The sequence below is a fragment of the Ambystoma mexicanum genome, chromosome 2q, assembly GCF_040938575.1.
Source record: "Ambystoma mexicanum isolate Mex_15411 chromosome 2q, UKY_AmexF1_1, whole genome shotgun sequence".
In the NCBI taxonomy this organism is placed as follows: domain Eukaryota; kingdom Metazoa; phylum Chordata; class Amphibia; order Caudata; family Ambystomatidae; genus Ambystoma; species Ambystoma mexicanum.
Genome location: NC_090924.1, coordinates 873,645,421 through 873,661,528, shown reverse-complemented (window position 1 = coordinate 873,661,528; position 16,108 = coordinate 873,645,421). Strand labels below are relative to the sequence as shown.

The window sequence follows — 16,108 nt, the reverse complement described above, 5'->3', positions numbered from 1 at the left end:
TGTACCTAACGCCCTAGGCTTAGGCAGTGTCACTTGTTTGAGATGAATGCTTAAGTCATTTTCATTGCTTCCTGTGGAATTCTTCGGCGTTGAATGAGCACTTTCCTCCATTGTAGGGAACAATAATTTCTCAGTCATTGATTCTTTCAGTGATGTTTGACACTGATCCTTCTCATTCTGAACATAATGCGGTTGAGCCGTTTCCAAATGGTTAATTCCACAGGCAGACAGTGGCTCAGTTGGTTCATCGATTTTTCCAGCCATAAGATCCTCCCACTCATTAAATTTCGCAAGTTCTGTCGCAATCGATTTTTCATTAATGTTGTTTTGACGAATAAGCGTCTTGTGTTTTTGCATTTACTGACACAGCGCGGGCATGAAACCTCAGTGAACTTTCCTTTATTTGTATTTTTACACACTGAGGCAGGCATATCTACGACGGCTGCTAAATAAGCTGGTACTGGATTACTATTGGACTTTTGAAGCTTTGCATGTGAGTTGCGAGCGTCTTGTATTTCCTGTGCCTCCCTCTCGGACTCGCTACCTGAATTTCCCCGCAACCTGAAGGAGCGCCACATTGTATCCATTGGGTGCATCGTTTCCATCTGTTTCAGCATGACTTGAATGTCGCAGCGTAGTACACAGGTTTCGATGTTCTGGAGTTTGAAGTACTTTTTGATCGATCTAAGTCGATTACACCCCTGTGTCCGACAGCAATGTTCACGGACTGCACTAACAGAGGTTTGTCGGTGATGTTTAAAACAAAAGATTCTGCCTCCATAAGTTCAGTATCAGTTGGTTTTCCCCATCTAGTTGTATTTGTGTATTATTTTACAGATACATTCTCTCTGAGCACAGTCTGCTAGTCACAAGGCACATTCTCTGACATGGAGCACTGTGATTCCTCGCAGTCGCTGTCTTCACCGGGTACACGGACCTGCGTGCAGCGTCGCCGGAGAAGTATTCATAGTCTGCATCTTCTGCATTGTTTGCAGGCACTCGCTGGAAAAGCTTCAACCTCTTATCTCGGGTTACAGAAAGACCATCCACAAAGGAGCAGAGGCCTGTGCTGCCCAGTGCGTGACTGGACTCGCTTGCAGCACTCGCGCACTGGCGCTATGTGCCACTACCCACAATTATAAGCAGGACAAGCAGCTTAAAGGAGCAGGAGCACCATTCCTCCACAGTCGGAATACGAAGTTGGCGTAAAATGATTTTTTAGGGAGAAAAATATAAGTCCAATTCCCAATGGGAGTATTTTATAAGTGAGTAAAAATGTTTTTAACTGGAAAATAAAAATATTTTTGTAATAGTTATTCCTTTGCATCCAGTTATTCATACACATTAAAAGATAGGTTTACTTCTGAGCAGGCACTAATAATAATAGTTGCTTCCTGTGGAACAACGTGCACTACTGTTCCAAACCTATCCGTGGAGCTGTGTGGGTTAAAGCAGGCGCACAAGGTTCTACTTGTCTGTTTGCTATTTTTTGTTGGGAGTATTTTTATTTTTTGGCAGTAAGTGCCTATTTTTAGGGAGTAAAAGTGGCCGTTACACTCCTTATCTGTAGGGCTGGCTAGATGTGAGATAGATTTGGGGAGGGTGACTAGGGATTGATTGAAAAGGTTATAAAGTGAAACGAGGGTGACTGCAGAGATGGTGTGGTGGAGGCATGTAGTTGTGTGGGGAGTGGAGTAGAAGCCAAGGCATAGAGGGAAATAGTAGTCTGAAGAGGAGGGAGTATTGAGTAAGATCGGAGTGTGGAGGTAGACATGTCGAGAGAGAAAGGAACATAAGAGGGAGAGAGGGAGAGCAGGAGAGCGGGAGAGAGGGAGAGAGGGGGAGAGAATGAATATATATGAGAATGGTGGACAGAATAGGAGGAAGGAGGTGAATAAGGAGTCATTAATAATAGGCCTGGGAATAGAAGGGTGTGGAAGTAGGAGACCTAGTGGCCTGTGTGGCTTTAAGGCCTCTATTATTTCATGCTACTTTGTCAGGTATTGCCTAGATTGTGCTCCACCAGAGTCTTACCTCTTCTCTAATTTGTACATACTACATTACATACACTACCGTCCCTACCTTGCCTAAGTTTCATCTGACATTTTAAGCCTGCCATTGATATTCAGGTCACTTAATGTTTCCAACTCCTCTTTACATCTTGTAGCAAATCTAACATGCAGCCCTGCTTCCATCCTAAGCAAATCCTGTAATGGCAGATGCTTCCTGTAGGGCTCCCACTTTTTTCATGTATTTCAGAGCTGCTCCCACACTTAACCACCCACCCTCTTTGAAGATTCTTGTTCCAGCAGTTCCATCCACTTTTCAAGAGTTTTACAATCGGATCTACTACCATTTACATCTCCATAAAATACCAGTTCAGAACAGGTGGTTGCATCTCTGCCTCCATGTTTTCCACATGTTATAGCAATCTCTATCCCAGACCTCTTGCTAGAACACCATCAGTTTATCAGGGCTAGGCACCTCCCCAATAACAGTTTTAGGGGAAGGGTGAAGGCAGGCATTTGCTTTGCTGGCAAGGCGCTATAAGAACTGTCTGAATATTTACATTTTGGCCAACAAGACTATTCTCTCCTGCAATCCAACTGTGAGCTTGATCCATCGTGTAACCAACCTTATTTTCCAAACATTTGATTGTGTTCTGCTGATGAGTCTTTCTCAAACTTCTAAACATTTACACTCCCAAATATTTGAATGGCTGTGTGTCCACCCATAGTGATATTTTGGGCAACTCTTGTTGGTCTGCTTAATTTATATAACATATTGCCGATTCCCTACTTTCCCCTCCCAATTTATTTGAGATTTGAGACTTCACCAAATGGATCCATCGCCTCCAAGATGGTTGCCAGACTGTCCCTGGGCCACTAGAGATACAACAGGATAATCGAGCTACCATGGATTCTACACTTTCACACATTCACCCCCTGGCTGTCAATTCTCTTGAATGACCATTCCTGCCATTGGATCCATCATGTCAAACCACAGGCAAGAGAGAGGGAACCACTCATTTGTGCACCTCAGCAAATGACAGGGTGTCACAGTTAACACATAGTCGTGTGTGTGAAAGCTCAATCAATCCAACACATACTCTGAAAACCAGCCATCTCTGAAGCACCATGAGGTAGACCCAAGTCCACCACCAGCTCTTCGTCTGGTTTTACGCCTGCTGCCACAATGTTGGCAAGATCTCCTGTGATTCCAGGACATTGACTGCCCCACCCATTTATTTATGTTCAGAAAGGAACATTGCTCTTTTGATCACAAAAGAACATACAATATCTGATTTTACAGGAAGGAGTGAGCTTTTTACAATGGGGTCAGTTAGAATGATGTTCTGACCAGGTTGTGGAGGGTAGTAAAGGGAACAATCACCAGGAACAATACATGGGTGGACTTAAATGATTAAGGACAATCAACATTAGACATTTTTAAGTGCAGTTAGGGTGTACGGCCAACTGTGTTGAGATGTGACCGTGCTAGAGTGGAGGCAGAGAAAGTGAGGGACAGTGGCAGGTTGGAGGCAAGGGAAAAAATGTTAGCTAGTAGGCAGATGAGCGAAGTAGCTTAAAAGGTTAACTTGGAGGCGTGGAGGTAGGCTTTTATTTTGATTTTGAACAAATCAGTGTGGACTGTTTCTTGGTGGTCCGGGGGAAATTGCCCTGCACCAGCCTCACTGTGCAGAGGGAGGGCCTGCCAGCACCCTATAGCCCTTCAAGGACACGGGCTTGCCTGCGTCTGTCTCTGACTCAAGATTGCGTCACTGTGTCACCTTGTGGGTGATCTTTACAGTCGGCACACTCCGCCTGTAGGCCCCTTTGCCGCCAGCACGGCACTCAAGGCGCTTAACAAGGCTTTGCTGCTTCTTGTCTTGGTATTCAGTGCATTTCAGAGTTCACAGGCTAAGGCATCCAGGAGCTGCCAGTGGTAGCCTCATGGAGCAGCGTTCAGGCCATTCCCCATCTCTGCTTTGTCCCACTTGTTTAATATTTTGGAGGTGAAGAAAGGGGGACCTCAAGAGGCACCCAGATAACAGGGCAGCGTCCTCCTTCCTTCCCCCTGGATAAGGGGTAGGGGGTGAGCGGAAGCCCCAGAAAAAAGCAAAGGGGCGGGATGCCCGCCAAAGACAAGCAAAAGCCTGCAAAAAGGTAACAAAGGCCAGCCAGGAAATATAAGGCGGCTCAGAGCGCCAAGCAGCTTCAGATTTTCACTGCACCGACACTGGAACAAGGAGTCTGGGAGCTGTTTTACTGAGCTCAGATATTCTCAATGCTGATTTTGGTGAACAGTGATTGTATTGTCCATGTTGTAGTTGTCTTATGTTGTGGATGGCCATTGCGAATGGATCACTTTTTCTGGACTGCTTGGCTCCTCCGTAATTGACATTCTGCTATGTATATATTATTGCAAATCGATACTCATATATTACAATGAGGCGTGGTGGAGGAAGGTATCTTGCATCCTTGAATGTTTGTTTTCATGTCTGGTTAACTTTTTTACGCCAGTTTTATCTTGTTCCTTACATTTGTAATCTCAATTTTGTTGCAGGTTACTGTCCCACTCAGTCACCTCATCAACGCCTTCCACGCGTTTAAAAGTTCTGCCACTTCAGTCAGCACTGCGTTGCTTTCAAGCCTACAGAGAGATGCATCAGAGATTGATGCTCCAAGCATCGAAGTTAGTGATTTCTTCACTTTTAAAGTTAAACAAATATTTTGTTTTGATGTCGTCTTAGAAAAGAAATTTGCTTGCATTAAGCTTTTCATTTTTGTATTTGTTTTACAGCCTGTACTTAATCTTCGAGATCTGGGATTGTCTGAATTGAGAACAGACCAGCTTAATGAACTTGTGGACAGACTTCTCCCTGGCATTTGCATTAAGATGAAGGAGAGGGCTTCCCTGTGGCACACATCTCACACCTCTGCAAAATCCTTCTTTGAAAACAAGCATGGTATGTAAAATATGTAGATCTCAACATAACGGTGAAGAGAAGAATGTTTTTCTTTTTGCAACAACCCAAATGCAGTGTAGGATAGCATAACCTCCACTTCCTATCCATTCCCCTCCGCATCTGCTATTAACGTTCCATAAGGAAGTGAGTTGGGATTGCAGGGTGGACAGCGTTGGCCAAGTCACACATCAAAGAGCAGGGTTTTTTTTAATTAAAAGGTAGGGGCTGTGCAGGGAGCTACATTTCAAAGGAAGGCATTGGGTGAGCATGTGATGCTTTTGAAATTCTTATTGCTGTTCAGGTTCCCTTGATCTTCAATAAAGGCTAATCCTGTGCAAACTTTATTTTGCAACTAACAATCTGCAAAGATGTATTTGTTTAAACACTTGATAATAATGACATTGTTTTGTAAGTGTTTGGATGTTGCACTGAAAAAGTGGCATTCGGCATCGGAATTCAGAGTTGTTCAAAAGTCCCTGCAATCTGCTTCCTTGTTTCTGACTGTATCTTTCTGACTTGAAATTGTCATTGGTGTTTGGTCTTGTGGGCCACTGTATTTGTCTCACTAGTCCTTCTTGCAGGAGTATAGAAAGTTGATAAGTGGTGATGAATGACAGCTCACAGAAAGTTGGGCGATTGTGATGCATTAATACAGCCCTATAGAGATAGGGTGGATCAGCCACTTTTCCTCTCTGGCAAATACTCCTCAAAAAGCAAAATGGGGAGTACAAATACTCCAAACAAATATGAAACAGCCCCATAAGTTGACTGTCAAATTGCTTTCACCCACACATCTCCATGGATATGTTTGGATCAGTACTACACGAAGTACCACAGGATGAAACTCGGCTATTCGTACTGCCTCATCTGAAGAGGTAAACATTTATCTTTTAACGTACATGAATACATTGGTGCAAAGAAATATTACAAAAATAAGAATATTCAAAGGGTGGTCCACTGGGATCAGATCCCTTGCTATCTTCACTGTATGAGTCCTTCCAGTCTGCACATGATTCAAAGAGATCTAATGGCACAGCTCTCGCTAGCCTGAATGTCTTCCAGGGGCTTCCAGAGAGATCACTTGGAAAGACATCTTCCCCGATCAGCCCGCCTCACACCGTGTTTGTTGCGCAACAATGATGGTGGCAGCACAACGCTTCTATCTCAGTGGCTTTTGTACCCGTGGCATGGTATTGACTGCTTGAAACTGGCCCGGGTCAGGTCGTTCAGGGTGGCACAGAGCATAAAGGATTAAGTAATTCTTGAATGGTAGGACTGGCTATCGGGGTGTTCTTGTGGTACATCCGTTTACAGTGGGATTATGATGCCCATAGGCTTCAACAGGAGTTGGACTTTCTACGTTTTCCGGGAGAATGGCAGCAAATTAATGAGGATGAAATGGTCGTCTACTGGAGGCCATGATTTATAAAATATGGCGAGTTTGTTATTGGTGCATATTTACGATTTGTCCTAAAGTGGCAGTCAGGAGAACCAACATGCAATTGTGAAAGATAAAGTATTATCCGTTTTGATGCCCAACCTTGCTTTGGTCACAATATGCACGTGAATTTGCTCTAGTTGTGATATTCAATATCTGGACACTGTCATGGTTTAGGGGCGGCTGACGGTTGTTCATTGTATCGTTCTGATGCATAGCAATGAAATAAATGAAACGAGTTCAAGTTTTCGGATGCCAGAATGTACAGAAATCTTGCTTGTAATAACAAAGATGATCTCAGAGACCTAGAGAAACACCTATGGGGTGGGATTTTGCCTTTTAAAGTAGGCTAGTCCTAAACTGGCTGCAATTTTGTATTAAAGACGGAATGCTTTCCAGATCAGATATATATTTCCCACGGAATAATGGGGAAGTTTGGGTCTAAGTTGATAGAATGTCTTATTGGTTTGGTCCAAGGAGTGCTTTAAAAGTAACAGTGAAACATCACTGGACAGCAAGGCATAAAATAAGCAATGTCGCATAGCAATTCTGTAGGTTTGCTAATCAAATTGATATTTGTGTAGCAAAGCTAGCTATTTATTTAAGTTTCCTTGTTCAATAAAAGCACAGCTCCCCCACATTCCTCTCTTGCCCTTTATGCTCTTGTCACCTTTGCTCTGTTCACTTCAAGTGCTAATGGAGAGAAAGTGCAGCAGTAATCATCTCCTACACTCTTAAATGTTAAAGACCTATGTGGGTGTGCTAGGCAAGAATTTCTTTTTCAAATAATTGCAAACCAGAAGTAATCCGGATGATACTTTTAGTGATAATTTTACTAAGCTTTCTATATCATGTCTGGCAAAGACCAGTATGTGTAACTTTATATTTTTTTAAAGACCGTTATGAATTCCATTCCTAAAATGTAAGTTGTTACATAATGCATATACAGTATTGATATTGTAAAACACTGCACCATTTCCATGCTTAATAAAGTTTAGGTTTTTGGATCTAAATCTCAGTGTCGACTATATTTTGTTTTGTTGGGGAAGATTTATTTATTTATTTATTCACATTTGTTTAAAGTGCACAATCAGCCCGTGAGCATCGTGGCGCTGTTACATGTAGAATATTGGCTGGTTACAAAAAAAGCAGGTTGCAAAAGGCAGGTTGATACAACCAGAAGTTACAGAGAAAGGTACGATGATGATTACAAGTCATTTTTGTTTGACACTAGCAATTTTAGATACATGAGCTAGCAGTGCAGGCATGGCGCATTAAGGAGCAGTTCATATCAGTGGCAGAGGGTGGGGTAGGATTAGGTAAAGAGAGTAGTTTTGAGGGATTTGCGAAAGGAGTACAGAGAGGGTTCGGCTCTGAGAGCGATGGGGAGATCGTTCCAGAGCTTGGGTGCTATGTGTGGGAAGCCAATGCCTCCAGCTTTAGCTCTTCTTATGTTTGGGACTTGAGTTGGTTAGCAAGGTGGCTTCTTATGGGCCGGCAGGAGGATTTCCTGATTATGGTTTCTGATAAGTAGGAGGGAGCAGTGTGGTTAATGCATTTGTGTGAGGGTGATTATTTTGAAGTTGGATTCTATCCTTGACTGGGAGCCAGTGGGCATTTATTCGGGCCTGCGATACATGATCAGATTTAGGGATGTGCAGGGCAGCACGTAGCGCGTTGTTTTGCACTATTTGGAGCTTATTTAGATTTTTCGAGGATGTGCCGGCTAAGAGGGCGTTACAATAATCAAGTCTAGCTCCTATCGTGGCTCTAGCGATGGAGAGGCAGTTGGGAGTGGTAAGATAGGGTTTTATGGCATAGATGAGTTTAGTGGTCAGAGCGGATGAAGAGGAGATGGCGCTGACTTGTCTTGTCATAGAGAGTGTAGCGTCAAGATAGACTCCGAAGGACTTCACGGCAGTGGATGCAGGTATGTTAATGTTGTCGATAGGCATGTGTGAGTAGTCTTGGCTGAGCTTGGATAGAATTTCGCTGGGTGCCGGGATGATGATCTCTGTTTTGTCACCGTCAAGGCAAAGACCATTGATAGCCATCCAAGTTTGTATCGTGGTGTAGATGTTGAGGAGTGCTTCTGTGTCCTTTGTATAGTCTCCTGTGAGTGGAAGGAGTACTTGTGTGTCATCGGCATAGTTTGTGTAGGCTATGCCGAGAGAATCCAGTAAGTCAGAGGGGTTTAGTAAAGAGGTCGTAGAGGGTTGGTGGGCTGCATGACCCTTGCGGGACTCCGCAGCTTATGGTGGTTGGGGGAGCGTTAGCCTGGTCAGAGTACACTTTCATGGCTTTTAGAAATGAGGTGATCGAAGTCGTTGCTTCGTGGGAAAAATGAGCAGCATTGAATAGGTGGGATGTGAGGATGCCATGGTCGACTAGGTCAAACGCTGCAGAGAGGTCGAGTAGTAGGAGGAGGGCAGGCTTGCCTGTGTCCATTATACTAGTGATTTGATCCTTTAAATCTAGGAGGGCAGTGTCGGTTCCATGGCCTTTGTGGAAACCCGACTGTCTTCTACCCAGAATAACATGGGTTTCAAGGTATTGCTGTATTTGGTTGTGGGCGTCTTTGTCTAGGATTTTGAGGAGGAAGGGGACAGTGGTGATGGGGCGATAGTTTTTTTTTTTTTTTAATATTTTTATTTTATTTTGAAATCAAACAAACACACTACAACTGTTTCAAGACATAGAAAGCATCATAGTCCAGCACATTTTCATTAGAACTCCCCAACTCCCCCTGCCCCCCCTTAAACTAGAGCCGGTTCTCACATGTCATTTACGGGAGCATCAGTGGGTAGCACAGTACTTAGGCAGTCATCATCCGGGTCCTCTGTTCCGTTGTTACCCTGGTGAGGGTTTGCCATAGAGGCCACCAATTGCCGCCAGGCCAGCAAGGGCCCTACTTCCTCCTTGCCCCCCCTGGTGACCGGTTCAAACCAGACTACAGATTCAGCTTCCGCCCACCTCAAGAGATCTGTCCACCATAGCTCCACCCTAGGTCTGTGGGCTGCCTTCCAGCCCATGCCAATCCTACGTTTGGCCAAAACACAAGCCAGGTCCTTCATCTTGCTTATGTGTTTTGAATGCCGGGGTCTAGGGAAAAGCCCAAGCATGCATGACCAGGCCGATTCCACATCCAGCACCACCCCCCCACCAGCCAGTTTAGACTTGACCTCATCCCAAATTCTGTGCACCTCCGGGCAAGCCCAAAGCATGTGTAGCAGTCCCGCATTCACCTCCCCACACCTGGGGCATTGCTGCGTAGCTGGTGCCCCAAACTTTGCAATCTTCCCGGGGGTTAAATAAGCCCTGTGGGTAACGTACAATTGAAGCTGTTGGAATCTCGTGTTTCGGGACACCTTTTTGTGGTACCTCTGGGCCCGTTCCCATTGCCCGTCCGTCATGGGTCCTCCCACCTCCTCCTCCCAATCTTTCCTCAATTGAAGCAACTCCTTTCCTGCCCTTACTCGCAGGAGCTCGTATATCCTCGATATTTCGTGCCCGCCCTCCGATATATTATACATGGTTTCCAGGGAGGCGTCAGGGTCTTCCGCTAGCACTGTCTCAGGCCATCTTTCTCTAGTCTTTTTCACAAGCCTAGTGTAGGTTATATATTGGCCACCATGTACCCCCGTCTCTTCCTGCAACCTCTGAAAGTCCACTGCCTCTCCTTCCTGCCATATGTCCCCGAGGGTGGCCAGACCTACCTGTTCCCAGTATCTACGGACCGATTCAAGTAGTTGAAAGTCGCTCCCGCACAGCGTCGCCAACGGGGCCTGCTGAGAGTATGGCTCCGAGCCCCCCCCCCCAATCTTCCATGTCCTGTGCCAGATCTCCCAGCCCAGCCTCAGTAGCCGCCCCTTGCCCACCAGTTTGTCTCTGCACAACCACACCACTTCCATCAGAAAGTATGGGGCTGTATCTCCACGCAGAAGCCTAGCTTCCGCCGAGTCTTCAGCTGAAAGCCACCTGGCCACGTACTGCAGCTGCCCCGCCAGGTAATAGAGTTCAAAATTAGGCAGGCCTATCCCCTCCCCCCTGTCACATGGGTTCTGGAGCTTCCACAGAGCAACCCTATTCCTAGAGCTGCCCCACACGAAACCTCTACACGCTATGAAGTTTCACGAATAGGCTCCTAGGTATCAAAAACGGGACGTTTACAAAAAAGTGCAAGAGTCTAGGCAGGACCACCATCTTGAGCAAGGCCGCCCTCCCCATCATGGTCAGGGGCAATCTAGACCAGAATACCATGCTGTTCTTGATCCCCTCTATCGCCTTTTCCGTGTTATGCTTGTGTTCTGCCTCGACCTTGTGGTAAATATTTATCCCAAATACCTAAATGTCACAGGCTGCCATGGTATTGGCAGGACAGGCAGCCTCTGTACCGGGACTTTCCTATATCTGCCCAAAGGGAACAGACTAGACTTTCCAGGGTTCACCGATATGCCCGAGAGGATGGCGTACCGTTCTATTACCTCTAGCACGTCCTGCAGGTTTTCTTCCGGATAACGCAAATAAAGGAGCATATCATCTGCATATAATGATATCAGGTGCTCTCCACTGACAGTGCTTATGCCCACCTCCCCATATTGTTGTCGCAGGCATATTGCCAGCGGCTCTAATGCCACTATGTATAGCATGGGTGACCAGGGGCATCCCTGTCTGGTCCCCCCACAAAGCTGCCAAGAATCTGAGACTGTAGACCCTGTTTTGACTCTCGCCATCGAGGTGCTATAAAACAACTGGACCCATCTGAGGTATCCAGGTCCCATTCCGTACCCCTTCAGGACCGCTTTCAGCCAGGGCCATCGTACCGAGTCGAAGGCCTTGACTGCGTCTAACGACACTATAGCCAACTCGCCCGTGTCTTCCTCAGTTTGGTCTATGACATTGTGTAGCCTCCTGTGGTTATCAGTGATGTTCCTGCCTGGAACATATCCCGTCTGATCTGGATGTATCAGTTTCTTAATCACCTTCTTCAGTCTATTAGCCAGCACCGCCGTGAGTATTTTGCTGTCCTGGTTAAGCATGGACAACGGTCTGTAAGACCCGCACTCCACGGCCGGCTTGCCTGGTTTCAAGAGTGGGATGATTACAGCCTTGCGGAGGGACAATGGGAGTTCCCCCTGCTCATAGGCCTCGTTGAAAGTGGCAAGCCGTGGCTGAAGCAACTCTTGCTTGTATGTTTTGTAGAACTCGCTGGGCAGCCCATCCGAACCAGGCGCCTTACAAGTGGGCAAGTTCTGAATCACTACCTCCAGCTCATCCGAGGTGACGGGTGCGTCTAACTCGGTGCATTCTAGATCATCCAAGGTGGGCAGCTCTATGTCCTCCAATGTGTCCAGTATGTCTTGACACATATCCTCCCCCGTGTCCTCATACAAGTGTCTGTAAAACTTAAGGAATTCCTCATTTACCTCTTTCTGGGTGTTGCATATGCAACCTCTCTCATCCTTAATCTCACTAATCACCGAGCGGGGGGTCTCACTCTTATATAGCCAGGCCAGCAGTCTGCCCGGCTTGTCGCCCCCTGCGTGTATCCTCCGTATATTTCCTGTAATTGAGTCTGCATAGTCTATCCCAGAGTGCGCTGCAGGACAACTATAACTCCTTTACTTTGGTTCTGTTATTATGAGCGGTGCTCTCGCAACGCGTCAGATCCTCTAGCTCCCTTTCCACCTCCTGGAGTTCCCTTTCGACACCCCCCTGTAGCCCCTTAGCTTGGGAAATGGCTACCCCGCGCACCACCACCTTAAACGCTTCCCACAGTGAGCCTCCTCGTCCTGCAGAGCCTCGGTCCTGAGTCTCCATGTAGGGATCCGCGGTCTTGGGGGCTGGTGTCTCCAGTCTACCACCAAGGGCGAGTGGTCAGATAGTACTCGGGCCTTGTATTCCGCTCCTTCTATGTCTCTCACTATCTCGGCTGTTACAAACATGTAATCTAATCTTGTGTGCAAATCATGTGGCGCTGCGTAGTGTGAATACTGCATATCCGTGGGATGCAGCCTTCTCCACGCATCCTCTAGACCTAGGTCTTTCAGTAAGGTACCCAGCGCTTTAGCCGCCGGTGCCGTTTTCCCTGCCCTGTCCTTGGACCTGTCCATTCTGGGATCCAGGTACAGTCAAAGTCCCCCCCCCCCACACTACCGTACCCCCTGCCAGGGGGCCAAGTTTACCGTAGAGGGTCCTAAAGTAAGCCGCTGTGTCGTTATTGGGGGGCGTACAAATTTATGATGTGCACTTCTCTGTTTTCCAGGAGACCCGTTACAACCACCATTCTACCCTCCGGGTCCACCGTAGAATCAAGCATCCGAAATGGCACATGAGGCGCCACCCAAGTAATGACCCCTCTAGCATACGCCGAGTACGCCGCCCCCACAACATTGCCCTTCCATTTCCTCCTGACCACCTCCAGCCTTTCCCTAGTGAGGTGGGTCTCTTGCAGCAGGGCTATGTCTACGCGCATCCTCTTTAAGTACAACATCACTTTGTTACGTTTCAGGTAGCTGTTAAGGCCCCGTACATTCCAGGTCACAATTCTGAGATTACCCGATGCCATCCGGTCGGACTATCTCCATCCCATCCCTTCCCATAATGCTCCCCATGTTGGGTCGATCCCTGGCGCTCTCCCTTCTATCCACAAACAATACCCCCCTCCCCCCTTCCCCAACTTCACACCACTGCACACAACTCCCCCCACCCCCCTTCCCTGCCAACCCCCAACAATAGCCCAGCTCCATCCCTGGATCTCAGGCCTACCCACGTCTGGACCCGTCTCGTGTCCGAGGACGAGGACCCCGCGGGGTATCACCAATCTAACAGTGACCTAACTAAGTGTACTACTATTGGGTGCAGAGGGTGCTCCCCAGGAGCTCCCAGTCGTCTATTTAGGAGAAGTGCATTCAACGGGACCCGTCGGCAGATACTGTGTCTTCCTCCCCACAAGCACAATATCGTACTATATTCTAGTCCCAATGTCATAACTATGGCCTCACGGGTGCCTCTGCAACGTGCTACTTATCTCCAGCCGCTTCTGTCTGGGCATCCGATTCCTGAGGTCGACCTTGCATATCCAACCACTCCATCGCTTCGGTCAGCGTTTCAAAGAAGAGGGATCTGTTCTTATAAAACACCTTTAACCTGGCGGGGTAGAGAAACATGTAGCGGTGGCCTGCTTCTCTAATCCTCCTTTTCACCGTTCCAAAGTTCATTCGGCTCCGCTATACGAGCAGCGTATAATCCGGATACGCCGTTATTTTCGCTGATCCCCTTTCTATCGTACCTCCTTTCCGGAAAAATTTGAGAATCTTTTCGCGGTCACGATAGTTCAAGATCTTCGCGATCAACGGCCGCGGGGGGGTCTCCTGGGGCCGGTCTCCTGGTCAGGGCCCTATGTGCCCTTTCGACCGCGAACCCCTGGGTCAGCTCCCCGCCTGTAATCTCCTGCAAGAGCATTGTTTCAACGTAATCCGTGGGGTTCGATCCTTCCATTCCCTCGAACACCCACTATGCAAATGTTGTTGCGCCTGGCGCGCCCCTCTGCCTGCTCTGCTCTGTCCTCCAAATTGCCCACTCGTTGCACGAGGGCATGAAGCTCCTTAGCGTGAGCATGCACGCCTCCGTGGTCGGGGCCAACTCCTTCTCCAGTTCCCCAGTGCGCTCCGCGATCGTACGCACATCCTGGCGCAACATGTTCACCTCTTCTCGGACCGCTCCGATCTTAAGATCTAGGCCCTCCTGCAGCTCTTTCATGGCCAGGCCCAACTTCGTCTCCCAAGCCACCTTCAAGTCGGCAATTGCTGCAGGCACCTCCTGGATAGTACCCGGTGGGTCCGTCGCCGCCGCGGGGTCTTCTTTGCTCTTGCCCCTTCCGCGCCCGAGGGCGACCTACCGTAGACCTCCATCATGGGCTGTTTGATCCAGGGTCGCACCACCTTGGAGGACATCCTGCTGCGTCGGTTGGGCCCACGCACCCAGCTGTATCTTCGGCGCTGCGGAGCGCCTTGCGGGGTCGCTCGCCGGCCCCTTCACAGCAAGGTTCCGCTGAGCTGTGGTTTACTCCGCTGGCCCGCCACGATCCAGGGCCTCCTCAGTGGGGGCTCGCACTTATGTTCTTGCCTCCAGCCAGCGGCGCATGCGACGCGTCTATCTGGTTGGGCTCGCTCACGCTCCGGCCAGCTTTGTCTTCCTCAGCTCCACGGACCATTTATGGCCCTTTGTCCACAGGCGGCCATCTTGGGTGCTTCCCTTCTACTGCGCGACCGCCACCTTCTTCGAAGTCTAGTTCTGTGGATATGCAGTCTCGCTGGTGGGGAGGGCACTCGCCATGTGCCCCCCACTTTCATGCACCCTTGGATGCACTGTGGGCTCGAAAGTCCGCCGAAAACCATCACTTCTTCCCAGGATCAAGATCGGATCATCGGGAGCTCCTCCAGGGAACGTCCTCTCACGCAGCCATCAAGCCACGCCCCCTGATGGGGCGATAGTTGTTGGGGGCAGTAGGATCTAGTGAGGGTTTTTTTAAGAGTGGGCGAACCCAGGCTTCTTTTAGGCATTGAGGTACGGTGCCTGATGAGAAAGAAGCATTGATGAAAGCTGTGATGATCGGGGTGAGTGCTTCTGAGCACTCTTTGATGATGGTGGGTGGGCATATGTCCCCTTTGCATGTGGAAGGTTTGATACATTTTGAGTAGGGCAGAGACTTCTAGCTCAGTAACGTCTCTAAAGGTAAAGAGGGGTATTTGCGGGAGAGGGTTGTGAGAGGGGAGTGAGGGGGACATGGGGAGGTTGTTGAGCGCTTTATGTTGCGGTGCTATTTTATCTTGGAGCGTTTTCACTTCATTAAGGAGGGCTGTCTGGATGCCTGTGCACCATGCTTTATCCTTGATGATCTCGTCGGGGCTGGACTCGGGAGTGGTGAGTTCTTTGAATATAGAAAATATTTCTCTGGATTTGGAGCTAGCTTTGGTAATTCTCTGATTAAATGATTCGGATTTGGCTTTGAATACGGCCTTTTTGTAGGTCCGGGAGATTTCTTTGAACTCGTTGAGGGAGGATTGGTTGGGTGTAGATTGCCAGTTAGATAGGGCTTTACGTTTCTTGCTGCGTAATGCCGATAGTTCTTCTGAGAACCAGGAGTTGGAGTGCATGGATTTTTTCTCTTTTTTTTCTTCCAACGGGGCGATGGAGTCAATGGCTTGGGCGAGGGCCTTGTTGTAGAGGTTGGCGAGAAAGGTGGGATCTTGGTTAAAAGGATGCTTCAGTTCAGGGATATCAAGAAGCGGAGCAAGGTTATTGGCCATGAGTTTTCTTTAGAGCTTCCGACGTTGGCGGGAGGGGCAGAAGTAAGAGTTTACCGGGTGGGTGTGGTTGGAATGGAGAATTGGATGAAATAGTGATCTGTCCAAGGGAAGGCTGAGATGGAGGAGATCACTGATGAGCAGTTATGATCTGCTATCCAGTCGATGGATCAGCCTTTGCAATGGGTTGGACTGGTGACTTTGTGTTGGAACCCCATGTGGGAGAGATCCTTGGCTAAGAGTGCGGCGCCCTTATCCTTGGGGTAATCTAAGCCCAGGTTTAGGTCACCAAGCAGGATGGTTTTAGTGGAGCCTTTCAGGTTGTTGCTTATGATTTGGAGGAGTTGCTTATGTCAGTCGGGGGAAGAGCCTGGTGGTCTGTACGTGACTATG

At 48.0% G+C, this 16,108-nt stretch overlaps 1 protein-coding gene across 1 annotated transcript in view; it reads left to right on the top strand.

Moving 5' to 3' along the window:
* The window catches only part of YME1L1 (YME1 like 1 ATPase), a 1,167,043-nt gene that overhangs the window by 101,729 nt on the left and 1,049,206 nt on the right, over window positions 1-16,108 (top strand). The window contains exons 2-3 of the mRNA XM_069648114.1: window positions 4,567-4,695; window positions 4,804-4,969. Coding sequence (XP_069504215.1) covers window positions 4,567-4,695; window positions 4,804-4,969 — 295 coding nt within the window. The remainder of the gene's footprint in view (window positions 1-4,566; window positions 4,696-4,803; window positions 4,970-16,108) is intronic.